Here is a 15,671-nt window from a genome sequence, read left to right as displayed (position 1 = left end):
CCCTTGCCGGGTAGTCCCCCAGAGCTGACGTCCTACTTTGGGAACGACGAGGCTACTTGGCTTACTCAGGTCGACCAGTTTTGGCAAGGGAGAAGCTGACGATGATTGAGTCGGGGTTAGGTCGCCTGCCAAGAGTTGAAGTGTCATAGCGGGGTCTGGTTCCTAGTCTCGTTGGGCTTACCTTGAATTTGGGGAGACTGAGGTTCTGTGGCTGGGCTATGTTTATTCTTGTCGAGGCGTTTGGTGATGGGACGCTTTTGTGGCGGGAAATATCGTCAGAGAGTCTTGCAATCAATGCAGGATATGGGTTGATGGTGAGAAGTAAACACGATACAGTTCCGCTCAATTGTAAGCCAGCCTGTATTTTTTCCATCATAAAATATGTTTTCCAAGTGCATAAGTTGTGACGATTCCAGAGCAGAAACTCTCTCGTGGAAATAAATTAAGCATATCCCACCAGGAACGTGGCCGGCTCTGCTGACCCAACTAAACCTAAATAAGTCTAAAAAGAAGGTTGCGACCAGCCCAGCCCAAGCTGATCAACTTTTAACGTGTCTCAGGTCGCTCACTTGGCAAGCTTAGCTTCATAGGTGACCTTTTCCCACGCGGGCCCTCTTCATTTCGTTTGGTGGTGGCACTGGCTCTAGAACAATCTGGGGAAGAACGTCTCGATTTTAGTTGGGAGGTAAATGATCCTAATTCTTTTCCACAATGCATCGCGTCTGTGATTAAGCTTTTGTTTGGATTCATCTGATCATGGTTGAGTTCCTTAGATCCGACGATCAGTGTGAGTCTGCATCCGTACTTGCAAATTTGGGACGGGTTCGTCCGTTGGGATGCATGTATGAGCGGGCCCGGCGTGTTGAAGGTGACTTTCCGCTGAGCTCTTGGCCGTGCATTGCTTGGAAAACACGAGGAGAGGGATCCTTAAGACTTTTCATGAGAGTGGCCATCCTTTGAGTGTACTTGGGATTCTTCATGTATTTCTTGATCGACTCTGTGTTAGTCACCCGTTTCGACATCCCACTTCGCGACGCCCACCTCCCTGAACATGACGCGTTAAGGAGGTGGGAGCCGTGATGTGCCACAAATAGCCCACACTGGGATACGCCAGACGATCAGAATAGTTCATCGCACATTCGCAGAGCTTATATCTCCGTCGATACTGCTTTACTATTATCCTCCTTCTGGGCTTGAAGGGCTAAAGCCATCCTTCAAAGGAAGAAAATCGACGTCGCGACTTCGTCTTGACAAGCTATGTTCTGAACGTACTTGAATCAAAATCGTGTTCAGTGAGGGGTGACAACCAAGTGTTAATATCGATAGAAAACGCTGATAATCATTTCAACCATCAATGTTGGTTAGCAATTCATCCATACTGATCAACTATCGACTCACGATTGCTCTCTCGTCTTGATTTCCGGTCGTCGGAGTTGTAGAATCTCAGGTCTGGATGAGCCCGTAATGGTTACTTCTTACACAAGCTCGGCCAAAGTCCGAACTTCCAGGAGGCTCGCAACTCATTACCTCGAAACCGGATTTGGTAGTCGACGAGGAAATTTCCCAGACGGGTAAAGATGGAGATATTCCGCGGTTCTACGCGTATGCCGGTGCACAGCCGCCGCGGAAAGGAGGCGAAGATCCTTAACACCCGTTATAACACCAACATGCTAAAGAGCTCAGCCCTAAATTGAGTACCATCTTTACATCAGTACCCATCATGCCGTCGAATCACCAATAGCATGTACGCATACAATGCGTAGGCTTAGCAAGACCCCTCCCTTAATGGTAATTCGACGGGTAGTCCGTAGCCAAGGCCTCGGGTTCCGTGGCGAGCGCGGTCGCTATATTCCTCTTCAAGAGCCTCAACTCCACAAACTCTCCCACTTCCCGGCCGACAACGTAGAGGTGGACGTCAGCCGCGCAAGGGGGCTGTTCCAATCAAAGTCGTCGCAACGTAAGCCATTAAGGAGAAATTGATTAGCGAATGGCTACAGAACCCCGAGCAATGCCAAAGATGGTGATGGGCGATGGAATACGGAAATAATCGAGCGAAGACATTGCCATATAAGAGATGATGGGATCCTCGGAAGAATAACGTGGAGTTAAGAACTTTACTCTCATCACTCAGTCTCAACACGACCTAACTCTCATTCCAAAAGTCTTTCTTTGCGATATTCATCTCCAACATGCTGTTCACCGACTTGTTTCTCTTTGCCCTGGCCGCAGGGACCACCCTCGCTCACCCAGAGAAGCTCACTGCCGAACAAGCAAAACATGAGGCCCGTCTGATCGGCCGAAGCACCGACAGGTGCGCCGCGGCCATTGAGGAGCGCAAGGCGGAAATGTTTGCGAAGCGAGCAGCTCGTCTGCAAGCCCGCCGAGTTCAGAACGGCCATGTCGATACCCGGGACCTGATGTCCCGGAACTCGTTGCAGTACACCACCATCCAGAACGACACTTGCGTTTTGGCCCCTGACACCGTCTGGGGTCCCTATGGGTAAGTCGACTACGATGGTTCCGGTGTCAAGGTTGATGCGGAGACTGACTTGGTGACAGTGTTGATGGAGAAATCCACCGTCACGATCTTCGTGAGACGCAAGGAGGTATCGACTTCTACCTCGACATGGGCGTAATCGACATTGAGACATGCGAGCCTCTCGTCGGCACAGCCCTCACGATTTGGAACTGCAACGCGACCGGCTCGTACTCCTCCTTCACCGGAATCGACCCCAACACCGCGGAGCTCCTAGACAACTGGTCGACAAGGACGGACGGCACCACCGACGACGAGACATTCCTGCGCGGGATCCAGACGACCGACCAGAACGGTGTTGTGGAGTTCCTCACAAAGTTCCCCGGATATTATATCACCAGAACGACTCATATCCACGTCACCGCGCAGACTAACATTGCGAATGGCACGTCGTACTCCGCCAGCAAGGTGCAGCACATTGGTCAGCTGTTCTTTGAGGAGGATCTCCTGAGCCAGGTGTATGCTGTCAGCCCGTACAGTGAGCACCTCACGACGTTGAACCGTACTACCAACGAGGAGGACTCGCTGTACTCGGATGCCAGCTCCGACGGGTACAGTGCTGTCATCAGCGTCAGCCAGTTGACTGACAACATCGAGGATGGTCTCGTTGGATACGTGAGTAGATAGCCTCTCAGATTGAATCGAAATCCGAAGTTTGCTAACACGATGTAATAGATTACGATTGGTGTCAACTCGACTGCCGATGGACTCGCCATCACTGGAGGTGGCGTCAACCCTCAGGGATACCTTCCTACTGTCAGTGTGGATGATGCGAAGTTGGCTCAGGCAACCGCAGTCGATAGGGCTGATGGATACACGTCTTAGACGTGGTCTCGAATGACCATGTCAGTCAATGTTACATCCAGTCTGCTGGAACTATTTGTTGTAGATGCACTCTGCATAGGAGTTGGTTTCAAGTTGAAAATTCAAGAGCTAGATACCCAAGCATATAGAAACTAGAGCTTCACGTGGGCACTTGTGGAACTATATCTTGGTCGTGAATGGTGCTACCGATTTTGAAGTCTACGCCGCCCGCCCAACCTAACCAAACACCCTCAACAGTCTTTTCAGTCACATTGCTGGACCCTAAATCATTATAAACAAGTTGAAACATCCGCACGATAAATCTTTGTTACAAGACAACGATCTTTCGCCGACGCAGGTTCTTGCTGCCATTATTAATTGCAACATTTGAAGAGACTTGATTGTAAGTTGCGCAGATTTTTGGCAACCTTGACTCAAAGATGATGATTCCTGGACGGTATCTTGGAGGCTCGAGCGTCATTTGACTCCAGGCTTCTAGCGACAAGATTGTCCATTCTTAGCTGTATTTAAACTTGGGGGTTTTTATGCGGAACCACGACCTCAATGTTGCAGAAGCACGAGATCAAAAAGCAAGCTGCCCATAAACATATGGGCCTTGATGCGCTTCCATCGTAGGCAAGAGTGGGATTAGGCTATCTATGGCTATCTTCTTGGCCATTGCTCGCAACGTCTCAGTAGATCACGTTGCATGTAAGATGGATCAGACGCTATCGGACCTCGTCCGATGTTCGCAATTGACAAGCTGTCGTCACCTCGCCAAGGCCTTTCCAACAGCAGGTGAGAAAGGTGCAATGCCCCAACCTCAGAGCTACAGTAAGACTACCTTATCCCATGCGCCAAGGGCGGGATGCCGGACGTACTGCCTCGAAAGTCTGAGATGCCCGCACTACCACTTCTTTAAAGTTGTGTTCTCAGTGGTCTGCGATGCGTTCTTATCAAACCTGGGGGAGGAGGTGTCGGACCTCCTCCGCTGCCACTGGTCGATCTCGACATACTCCATCTACATTGCGCCTTGATAACGTGATCAGATAATGCAGGCTTCGCATGCAGTATCGACATCCTTCAACCATTCCTCTTATTTCCGATGCCGGTCGGTAGAATCGCCAGGGTGTATTAGCCGACGCTAGACCAACTGCAACCAACATCACATCCAACGTCTGCTAGGATTAGATTGTACCCTTGAGGCAAGCAACGTGTCCAAGGGAATCATTGGTCCAGGAGATGCTTTGTCGAATGTTTGAGGATAGTCCTTTGAGTAGTCTATTCCGAATACAGATTAACATCCAATGAGACTTGGAAGACTTTCATCGACAGACAATGATAAGCTAGTCCCGACTGGAAGAGGGTTTGCATTACCGAGGTGGCAACGCACCAACACTGCTCACAAGCACATCACGAAGATCCGCAATTGCATGCTGCTCCCTCCTTGTGAACAATGAACGGGGTTTCGATCGATTTACTTATACTTCTCGGAAGCGTCGCAGTGTCAACCCTACATTTTGAGTTCTGTAATGCCATCATCCAACCATGTCTCAATTACGTGACGAAAAAGATAATACTGCCCTGAACGACTCCAAAGAGTCAACCAACCCTAAGGTGGCCGTTGATTCTGTCTTTGAGACGTCGGAAAAGCTATTCCTTGGAGGTATTGACGATGGCTCAGACGGAATAAAGAGAGGATCGACCGAAGACTCGGAACTAGAGTACGACTTCAAATCTGAAGAGTTCGCCAACATCCCCAAGCTAGTTCGCAATGTTGTCGGATTTGAAGACGACCCGACTTTACCAGTCCTCACCTTCCGGGCAATCCTTCTCTCTGCAATCTTCTGCACGACTGGAAGCATTGTTTCGCAGCTTTCTTAGTACTTCTTCCATCTCCATCATGCAGCCTGACGACTTACTGATAGCAAACCAGTTTTCGAACTACCACAGCTCCGTTCCCTGTATTCTTCGTCATCTTGGCCTCTGCTCCTCTTGGTCGACTATTAGCACGTATTCTACCTGCTCACACGGTGCCTCTTGGGCGTTTCTCTTTCTCACTTAACCCTGGACCCTTTTCCATCAAAGAACATGCAATCATTGGTATTGCTGCCAATGCGGGCAGTCAAGGCCAATGGGCGAGTAAGTTACCTTCGACTGCCTGCGCTCCTGCTCCCAGCCCCAACTTACACGGATTGCCTTAGCCTACTTGCCGACCAACGCAGCACTGTATTATGGCATCACAATGAATCCAGCTGTTGCGCTCTTCTTTGGATGGGTGAGATTGAACATTTCATGACTTGAGGTTTGAGTGCTAAGAGTAATCAGGGTGCTTCTCTGCTCGGATTTTCATTCGCCGCAATGGGTAAGTCCAAATGCCTTGCACTATTCACAGATTTCCTGACAAGCCGAAGTCCGGAAGATTCTGATTGATGACCCCGAGTTCATATTCCCTTTGTCTCTTCAACAGGTCACATTATATAGGAGTATGCAAGGAAAGTCCGAGTTACACAAAAGCGTTTCCCAGAAACAAATGAGAGTAAGTTGGGCATCATCAGCCACCCGCCCTCAACTAAACTAACACTATGATGAAGGTTTTCTGGTGGATTCTGCTCGGCACGTTTCTCTGGCAATTTCTCCCCGAGTATCTGTTCCCTTTCGTTGCTGCTCTTGCTCCTCTATGTTGGTTTGCGAGTCGCAATCACACTGTCAACTTCCTTGGTGCCGGCCGTGGAGGCATTGGGCTCCTCAACATCACACTCAACTGGTCCAACATCACGTCCACCGTCATTACATATCCTTACAGTGTACAAGTAACTATCTTTGTTGGCTTTATCATCACAGTAAGTTTTAGTGTCTCGTTCCGACACATGTTCTGTACTGACTGTTATCAAGACATGGATCTTGATTCCCGTTGCTTATTTTGGCAACTTGTGGGGATCCCCCACGTTCGACATCATGTCAAATGGCGTATTCCAGAAGAACGGCTCCTCCTACCCGTTTGAGTCTCTAAGTAAGATAACAACCAAGTGCCCTTCTTATGGAGGGCTTACTATTAATGCTAATGAACACGATCCAGTCTACACTGACTCAAGCGGCGTTCAGCATGTCAATGATACAGCATACCATGAGGTTGGTCTGGCGTACTCAGGTGCTCAGTACACATGGGAAATCTTCATGGTGAGTAGTCTCTCGACATTGAATCTCCCGCGAAGCTGCTAATAATACATCAAAGTGGTACGCATCATATATTTCTTCCTTTGTTTGGTGTGGCCTGTTTCTGGGCCCAAAAGTTGTCAAGATCTGGAAAGCAAGAAAGGCCGAGGGAGAGTATCACCAAGATAGATTGAGGTTGGTCACTTATATCCAGATTCTATGTGCTATTTCCTGACTTATTTAGCCGAATTATTCAGCAGTACCCGAGCCTTACACTTTGGTAAGTTCACTGTCCTCCTAAGATGCTCTTCAGTCGAACTTCGGCTAAGTCCGTTATTAAGGGAATGGGTCCTTCTGACGATCATCCCCATCGGGATTCTGCTCGTGATCGTTGCCACAAAGTCTGTCTGGATGCCGACTTGGACTTATTTCGTCGCTCTGGGCTTTGGTGGTGCTGCCATGCTCCCCATGAGTCTGGTTTATGCCATGTCTGGTTATTCGATCAAGGTTGGGTTCTTCAATGAACTCATATACGGCTGTTAGTTCAAGCATACTGTGGCTTTGCTTGTGAAGACATAATGGCTGACCGGGGGCCGTAGATATGATCGACGCGAAGGGATCGTCACGCCATCCCCTTGGCCAGCTAGCGTATCGCATCATTTCTGGCAACGTCTGGTACGATGCTCGTATTGTTCTGGAAGACCAAAAGGTATGTTTTATTCTGATTGGCGATCTATCTGTGCAAAGAATACTAACACACAACCTAGATTGGGCATTACCTCCATCTTCCTCCACGAGACGTGATTGGGGTCCAAATCATCGCGAATATGATAGCTCTCCCTATCAATTACGGCGTCATGCGTTGGGTCATTGCATCCAAATTTGACTACGTGAGCGGTCGAGTTGCGGATCCTCAAGGACAATGGACTGGTCAAGAGTTTAAGAGCTACAACACCGCTGGCATCCAGTATGCGCTTGTCGGGCCAAAGAAGCTCTTCGCGTCGTCTTTTTTCAAGCCTGTACTCTACGGCTTCCCTGCTGGCGCGATAGCGCCGATCATCATCTGGGTCCTTCACAAGAAGTTTCCAAAGGCCCGTTTCGACCTCTGGAATTCGACCATCTTCTTCGCGAGCGCGGCTACATTTCACGGAAACCTTAGCACGGGACCCTTCACAACTTTCCTTGTTGGAACCTTCTTCAACTTCTACCTGTACCGTTATCGACGTGCTTTCTGGAACAAATGGGCATACATCAGTGGCGCAGCCTTGGACACTGGTTTCAACGCCAATCTGTTGTTCATCTTCATTTTCCTTGGCACAACCGGAGCTGTAATGGCGCACTGGTGGGGGAATAATGCGGAAAATATTGAGAGGTGCTTTGCCTTGAAGGGATGATGCATGGGCACAGAAAGAAACACATGCTACCTCAGGTCCAACGAAGTTACAGCAATACCAAGAAAGTATTTGACTCAACGGGAATTGCATCTCGAGACCGCAAACACTTCGAGCTAGCATAGCAGTCGTTGAAGCGGAACATGACTTGGTTAAACAATGGACTGGGGCGAAATTGGAAGTTTTCTCTGCCTAGCTTATTCGTATTTTTGTCAATTTGAAGCCATTCCCATCCACCACAGTCTTTATCTCCCCACGCATAAGACCATCCACGAAGCACTGGGAGATAACTTTCCAATGGCCATTTTCCTGCCGCATAATAATGGGCGCTGAGCATCCTGGTAGAACGAAAACTGAGTCTCCCTTCTGTATTTGTTGAAGAATTGCGGTGCCGAAAAGCCCCTTCTCCGTGGTGAAGACCGGGTACACGATTCCAACGTGCTTGTCAAGTGATTCCAAGAAGGGCTTAGGATCTACACAATCTCCGACGTCTTGAACATGGGGAAAGAAGGACTGAAACTTCCGACCCCAAGGTTGGAAATTGTCGTTAACCTGCTTGCGAAACTGAGTCAAATCGTTGAGATTAGCGTGTCTGAGAACTTTGCCCCAGCCACGCTTCTCCAGCACCACGATGTCTGGATCGTCGGGACTCAGGCTCTTGAGCCAAGGAATATCAAGAATCGTTGTTCCTGAGTCACAGTCGTAGACCGCAGCTCGATGAAGGGTCCGTACGATTGCCGCCTTGGGATCACTCGGCATTTCAACAGATGCCGGCTGGACGGCATCTTGCCAAACACCGAGCCCACCGTGCTTCCAACCCAAGAAAGGAGCCAACCCATCTACCACATCGACGAGATATCCGCTAGTAATCAGGACCTTCCCGTCGTTTTCTAGCCGGAACTTGGCTTTTTGTCCCCAGCTGGCGTTACAATCTGACCCCCAGAGATAAGGATCCCACGGAGATGTCAAATCCGGCACCCAGGAAGGAAGCTTGAGAGTCGATTCCGTCGTCCCAGTCAGAACTATGTCGAAAGATTCGAAGCCAGTGATAAGAGCGCTAGCAAAATCTGAGAACACATCTTCTACATTCTTCGTATAGTCCGGTTCGATGAGTTTGGCCACATATTCCGGTATCATGCCCATTAATCCGTACAAACGGTCTCTCAAGTCGAGTGAGCCTGCCATTCTCCCAATCATCAAGAGCAGTCCAAGATCGTCTTGATCTTGCCTACGCTCCTCGTCTGTCTGAGCTCGACCGCGGCGAACACGGTCTTGAGTCGCAGTTACTAACTCAACCAACTTCAAGATTCGCCACACTTTCTCACGAGCCCTCACAGCACCGTGGATGTTTGTGACACTCTGGAGGAAGTTATGCAACGGCACTAATCCCATTCGAAACGTCCCAAAAAGAATGGAAGGGTTGAAGGGACCCAGGCATTTCTCCTGGATTACCCAAATCCGTGACCAGTATGTCTTCTTAACAACTACATCGATGGCCCTCCGGATGGTTTCCTTCTTTTCTGGGTCCGCCATTGCTACGTCCAGCACCTCAGATGCTGCAGCTTTGTCTTCTGATTTGATTATCAATTCGTGTAGCTGAGCCATGTCGGGAACCGATTCGTTGGGAATATCGCCCAACCAGATCGAGACGATGAGCGCTTTGCCATAGATCTGACGCATGCGCTTTACTTGACTATTACGCTCGGCCAGGTCTTTCTGATTGATGCAGATTGCATCGGCCCAGATTTTCACACCGTCGATATAGTCCGGATCCGAAGATAAAGCTCGCAGAGCCGACTCTAAGCTTTGACCGACCAGCACCACCTGATCATTCACGATGATCGGCACTTTCACAGTCTGGTCTCCCCAAGTGTAGCTGAGGGCTCCGTAGTCACCCCATGAAAAGCGATGATAGCGATGATGCGCCCGTGGTCTCTCGAACGGCGAGCTCACTCTTGTCGGGCTCAAGGATCGATATCGCTCATTCGAGAACCGTCGCCAGCGCTCGTCGCTATTCCTCCGAGACAGCTGCGGTGTTTGTGACGACCAAGCTCTATAGTCTGGCAGATGTGCATCAAGTGAAACATGCTCTATCGTACAGTGTACGAGGCCATGCCATTCCGATGGCTCATCGCGAAACTTGGCAAGAGGTGGCCGTTCGATTGTCTGTAGGTTGAGGACCCGGATCTCGTTCCGATCTTCGTTGAGCGGGTAGTAGCTGAATGCGGCAGCTTCTGTGAGTCTTTGAGTTGCCATTGTGATAGAGAGATGGTTATTACATATCCTACACTCACTCCAGAGGCGGTCTTTGCGGTATTTAGTCTTGGCTTCCACCGCCGGAGCCTACGATTAGATGTGACTTGTTGATTCGCTCCCCAGGTCGAGTGCCATGCTTACGATGTTGCCTAGCATGAACCCGCCTGACATTCGGCAAAGCCCCATTCCAGAATAATGAGGGGCTATCTCGCAACGCAATTGGTTCAAATGCGAAGATACCATGCAAAAGTAGGCTCTTTTGGGTCATTACTTTGTTCGAGCTTTTTTCCACTTTAATCATTCTGACTCCCAGCCCCACACCTACTTTACTACCTAGTTACATGCTTATTGCATAACTGGGATTCTTTACGCTGAAGACATCCTCTACGAATAGAAACATTTCACCTCAGCTATCATTTCTAATCCATGAAACCAATGTTCTTTCGGCTCGGTGTGGCTATTGGGTATGATCTTCAGGACTATCATTAAGCATTCTCAAGGCAAGCGGGTCCACAGCTCGCTCGTGAAAGTCACATCCAAGAAGTTCATGAGGTGGACATTCTCGGCCTTCTTCCCCTACACTTACAGAGAAGCAGGCATTGTACAAATGATGATGTCAGATAATCAAAGCTTATTATGAAATTGTCATTTGTCAACTAAGGTACTGATCGATTTGAAGTCATGGGCTAGGGAATAGACAAAGAGTTCACCCAGTTTGGCTAAGTTCTGCACCACTAACCAGCGTAGGGTTAAATCCTGGACAGCTCCTTGATCCCATGGCATGCGAATTGACCTCGCAGTCAGAATTAATGTTCTTGGGCCTTTTCTACCAGAACTCAAATCCGTTACTCGAACTGCCACCAGTCAAAGTTCAATAGGTAGTCGGTTCCCTCTCCAGTAAAACTGAAGTAAAGATCGTGGCTGCCTTCAGCGTCGTTGACAGAGCATGTCACGGTCGTCCATGTTTGCCATCCACCAGTGCCTGTAACAGCGCAAGTACCGATGAGGATTCCGTCTGAGCCGTCGAGACGTATCTCAATGCTACCACCGGCGGTTGCGGATGATACACCGGCAGTGAACTTTGCCACGCCATTGCCGAATTCGACACCCTTGACCTTGATATAGTCACCATCGTTGACGAAAGCAACAGCCATACCGCCCTCGCTACAAACTTCAACTTCAATGCCTTGAGACCAAGCAATCAACTCTGCCTCTTGTCTTTCGAAAGGATTCACACCCTTTCTTTGAGCCGGGCCTTCGGTAGTCATCTTCATTTCTGGGATAGATCCATCGGAAAGATAGTTGAAGCTCTCGACCGCAACAGATCGAGTAAACCCACCCCCACCTGGCAAGGCGCCGTTGTGGTAGAAGAAGTACGAGATGTCGCCGAAATCAACCACACCAGGATGGTTCGTAAAGCTGCCGCCTTCCGAGGGCATGACAAGACCTTGATAAGTCCATGGCCCCATGATCGTAGGGCCTGTGCTGTAGCGAATATCCTCCGGGCAACACACAGCTGCATAGATCATATAGTAGAGATCTCCTCGCTTGTAGGCCCAGGGACCCTCTTCGAAGGCCGAAGGGCGTCCTGTGGTATCATTGCGAGCGCCAAACCCGTCGACAGTGAGCTCGACCTTTGAAATTTCGCCGCTGAACGAAATCATGTCTTCGTTGAGCTTGACATACCACAGATCTGGGTTGCCCCAAAACATGTAGGCTTGCCCGTCATCGTCGATGAAAACGGTGGGGTCAATCTGGCCATTGCCGAGAAGAGGGCCACCAATAGCATCAACAAATGGGCCAGTGACACTGTCGCTGACACCAACGCCGATGGACATGGCGCCGTCGCGACTGGTCACCGGAACATAGAAGTAGTACTTCCCATTCCGGCCGATGACCTGCCCAGCCCAGGCATTGGCGCTCGCCCAAGTAAATGTGCTGATATTCATGGGGCTGCCGTGATGTTGCCAATTGACCATGTCCGCGGAGGAGAAGAGAAGCCACTCTCTCATGTCGTAGTTTGTTGAACCATCCTCGTCATGGCCGGTGAAGAGATAAACTCGGTCGTCGACGATAAGAGGAGCAGGATCCGCAGTGTAGGATGTTTGGATAATCGGGTTGTCGGCGTACACTGTGCCGAAATTGCAAAGAAGAACTGAAGAAAGCAGCAGAGCATGCTTCAAACACCAGCTGTGCATATTCGTCATCGTGGTAGATTGTCGACCAGGAATCCCTTGTTCTTGATGTAGTTGTGCCCAAAAGAGTGGTGGTTCACTGGACTGGTGTTCACGAGTTGACCTGGTATACCTTGCGTGAGGTTGAGTTACAAGTCTTAAGATTATTGACATAGTATGTCTTGCCATATAATATATAAAAATCCTATTGTGAGCTTTAGCATTATTCATCGCGTTACTAGAGTCTGTAAAGGTTTGTATGATGGATACGCTGTACCCGTAGATGCTAGTGTAACATGAGTATTTCTCCGTCCACCTGCACTACACCGGGTGCGGATAAAAGTTACGATGACCAACCGCATCAATGGGATCCTACCGTTACTGCGGGTGACACGAGGTCGCACCGACATGCGGAAGTGGCGACGGTATTGGTCATCGGCAGACCAGCAACGGGGAATACACTGCAGATCTTCGGAGGCTTTCTTTCACAGAATGGGCTCAATTCTCTCTTTTTACCCACTTGACTACAGAATAATACTGGGTCTCTGTTGATAGCCGACATTTGAAGTCCTCTCATGTGACCAATTGTCACATATGATACCTGCCTTGCCTACCTACTCCAGCCACCTCAATTACTAGAGCCCTTGACACAATCATTACCTTACGACAAGTTGTTCCAGTCTTGAGACAGACGCCCAGTGAGTATTCGCAATTCAGGGCCGACATCATTCTTGCCCTTGCGCGTATCTAGACAGTCTACACAGTACAGAACAACTACTTGTATTCTAATGCTTGGCAAGATGCAGAAGAGGGCCAAATAGGTAGATTATGGGCCCTGTTAGCAATAATGAGCTGCAATGCAACCTTGAACTCTTGAAGCCCCTGTAAAGTCTCTCGATCTCCGTGAAAGCACCTTGATCTTCTAATCGGAAGCCTTATAGATCAAAAGAATTCAGACTCGACGACGGTGTGTCTGTTCCCTGCCTTGACTACTAACAAAACGCCGAGGTTCGGAAGTGAAAGTTGCTTGTAACGTTGCAATTCTCAGAGGTTTCAGTAAACGGCCCGTATACCGTGGAATAACTAAAAATTCGTCGTCAAAATCACCAGCATTGCCTTGCTTTGGGGTCTCAAAGGTGCGCGTAGAAAGATCCTGAGAGTTGGCATCTCTCAAAGTAATTTGCATGCTTGATTACCACAAGGGTCGGCCCAATTGTCAATTTGAATTGACACATAGTTGTTAATGATCAGAATTCCTTCCACGCTCTGTCTCTTTGGCATTTCTAGAGGTTCATTAGACGTTTGGAGGCTTTCATACTCGGGATTGATGCCGCTGGAGCCTAGATGTGATATTTGTAGTCGGGCTGCAGGCTCATTCCTTCGCTGGCAGCTACCTAGTCCTATGCTTGATATCTTCGTCAACGGCAACTGAAATCCGTGTTCACGTATCAAGGGGCTCAGTAAAAGAGAAAACACCAAGCCCAACATTAGGATGAATTATATTATGCGGTTAATGAATATTTCAGATAGAACTTGTCTCCACAGCATCTTGTGACCGTTTGCGAGCACTGTTCTCGACCTTTATCTCAATTGTTTTAGTGATCCCTGAGGCGAGAGTATAATCGATCATGCCAAAATCGCGTGTACTCCTGTCTGAGCCGTCGCTCACATTCTCTGGCGGGAAGAGCGAAGAACGACTTGTGCCGGACTCCCTCCGAACCTGTAACTTTACTCGCTTTCCACCGCTCCAGACGGAGGCGACCTGTGTTCCATTGCCTCCAGCCGACGGCAGTCGTTCTTGACTTGAATTCCGTCTATTTGCAAGCCGGAAAGATGAATTCTCATGAGTCGTCTGTTCATGCACTAGGCGGGAGACCAGTATGTCAATGCTGCAATGGAAATTAGTCTTTCAAAGTAACTTAATCGGTGAAGAGACAAACTTACAAGATCATTACCGGAAACATACACTCAAGAGTGTACACAAATCTGTCGATTTGGCCTGCCACTGTCCGGGCTTGCTGAACTGCGGGTTGAAAAAAGTAGGTGACTGCCCTTGTAACTCCGATTAATGCCAGGATGGCGAGGCGAATCTCTGTGCTTCGCATCAAATGCTGGAAGAGCGTCGATGCGATTGATGCCCCTTGTGATATCGACTTCGCCGCGGCAAATTTGCGCAGGAGGAAGAAAGCGCTGAGACACTCAAGGACAGCCAGGGATGAGAAATAGCCAACATGGAGACCGTTGATGGTCGGCATTAGATCAGACTCTCCATTTACGAGTATCTTCACCCGAGAAACCAGTATCATCATTCTGAGAACAAAGATGGTGCCTATCACTATCCAGAAAAGAGTCATGAAAACGATACGGTCGCGGCTGCGCAGGACGCGGGTGAGAATAGCATAACTGTAGAAGGAAATGCCTGCTTCTTGAATCTGAAGTTGGATTAGATTGAAGTCTATCCGTATGAGCCTGTACTGGAAAGAAAAAGCAAACGCGGCGTACCATCCACATAACATCCGCAACACCAGACGCGACCGCCGTATTCAAGATGGGGTAGTCTGCATAGAAGCTGTAATAACATAACCCATTTGCGATAGAGCCTGCGACAGAAACAACAATTGGTATAAGTGATACTGGCGAAAAGGCCGTGATGCCAGCAATGATGAAGCCAAATAGCGTATTGGCCACGCCGATAGTGCTCAAGATGGCCCAGCTTGTCTCGAAGTAAACGACAGCCATCGCGGCGCCTTGGGTTGCAGGCGCATATGCAACTTCACAGGGTCAAAGCTTCCACATCACGGCCTCCACATTTGTCTTATACACTTTGTGATGTGCGGCGGGCGCAGTCAGGAACATAGAACGCCCGCTACGCCCCCCCCCTTCCTTCTTACTGCAGAAGCTGAATCTGTTACGTAGACACCATTTCCGGTTCCTTCTCTTGCGCTCCAATGGCTCGTTTCCGAGCCACATCTTGGATTTGTGGCTGGCATCAGGATTCGACGCGCACCAATGAGCATTGCGGAGGGCTTGGACTAATACCGGTTTGTGGGGTGAAAGCTGGGGAAGACATGAATGATCGTTTAGAACATGCGCCTATTTCCCCAGCTTTTGTCCGCTCAACGGCTTGATTGGTTCCCCGGTGATTGTCATCACTGCCATCACTGCAAGGTCGTATCACCACCGTTGAAGCCGGTGGGATATATCTTTCCCCGCCTGCGGCCTTCAAATGAGAACCTTTTCACGCCTTCTCTACTCGAATAATCAGTCGCACGGCTGCCTGAGGCGTTGTTGGCATCCCTAAAACGTGTACCATGTCCCTCCAGAACCATGCCCATGCATGCTGGATCACACGAG

At 49.2% G+C, this 15,671-nt stretch overlaps 5 protein-coding genes across 5 annotated transcripts; 2 read left to right on the top strand and 3 right to left on the bottom strand.

The window, feature by feature from the left end:
• Positions 1–2,189: 2,189 nt before the first annotated feature.
• Positions 2,190–3,361, top strand: BDP81DRAFT_454771 (Intradiol ring-cleavage dioxygenase; the record flags this gene model as incomplete). Its single annotated transcript, XM_060592985.1, has 3 exons — positions 2,190–2,500; positions 2,560–3,151; positions 3,212–3,361. 3 exons carry the CDS (start codon positions 2,190–2,192, stop codon positions 3,359–3,361), a joined length of 1,053 nt encoding a protein of 350 aa, XP_060439066.1.
• A 1,527-nt stretch (positions 3,362–4,888) lies between these two features.
• BDP81DRAFT_505883 (OPT oligopeptide transporter) lies at positions 4,889–7,890 on the top strand (the record flags this gene model as incomplete). The annotated part of the gene is made up of 13 exons (XM_060595652.1): positions 4,889–5,223; positions 5,277–5,482; positions 5,545–5,618; positions 5,669–5,705; positions 5,755–5,879; positions 5,935–6,183; positions 6,236–6,353; positions 6,420–6,520; positions 6,576–6,691; positions 6,741–6,776; positions 6,838–7,034; positions 7,096–7,205; positions 7,264–7,890. The coding sequence occupies 13 exons, from the start codon at positions 4,889–4,891 to the stop codon at positions 7,888–7,890; spliced, it is 2,331 nt and encodes a 776-aa protein (XP_060439065.1).
• Positions 7,891–7,939: 49 nt separating this feature from the next.
• On the bottom strand, positions 7,940–10,146 carry BDP81DRAFT_440139 (heterokaryon incompatibility protein; the record flags this gene model as incomplete). The annotated part of the gene is made up of 1 exon (XM_060591475.1): positions 7,940–10,146. One exon carries the CDS (start codon positions 10,141–10,143, stop codon positions 8,080–8,082), a length of 2,064 nt encoding a protein of 687 aa, XP_060439064.1. The 3' UTR covers positions 7,940–8,079.
• A 641-nt stretch (positions 10,147–10,787) lies between these two features.
• BDP81DRAFT_485096 (glycosyl hydrolase) lies at positions 10,788–13,552 on the bottom strand (the record flags this gene model as incomplete). Its single annotated transcript, XM_060595136.1, has 2 exons — positions 10,788–12,320; positions 13,514–13,552. 2 exons carry the CDS (start codon positions 13,550–13,552, stop codon positions 10,989–10,991), a joined length of 1,371 nt encoding a protein of 456 aa, XP_060439063.1. The 3' UTR covers positions 10,788–10,988.
• Positions 13,553–14,180: 628 nt separating this feature from the next.
• On the bottom strand, positions 14,181–15,056 carry BDP81DRAFT_454768 (uncharacterized protein; the record flags this gene model as incomplete). Its single annotated transcript, XM_060592984.1, has 3 exons — positions 14,181–14,206; positions 14,284–14,749; positions 14,820–15,056. 3 exons carry the CDS (start codon positions 15,054–15,056, stop codon positions 14,181–14,183), a joined length of 729 nt encoding a protein of 242 aa, XP_060439062.1.
• Positions 15,057–15,671: the final 615 nt, after the last annotated feature.

This window comes from Colletotrichum phormii (assembly GCF_030913505.1).
Source record: "Colletotrichum phormii strain CBS 102054 chromosome Unknown BDP81scaffold_31, whole genome shotgun sequence".
NCBI classification, from domain to species: domain Eukaryota; kingdom Fungi; phylum Ascomycota; class Sordariomycetes; order Glomerellales; family Glomerellaceae; genus Colletotrichum; species Colletotrichum phormii.
The sequence above is the reverse complement of the archived record's forward strand: the minus strand, read 5'-3'. Positions and strand labels throughout refer to the sequence as shown.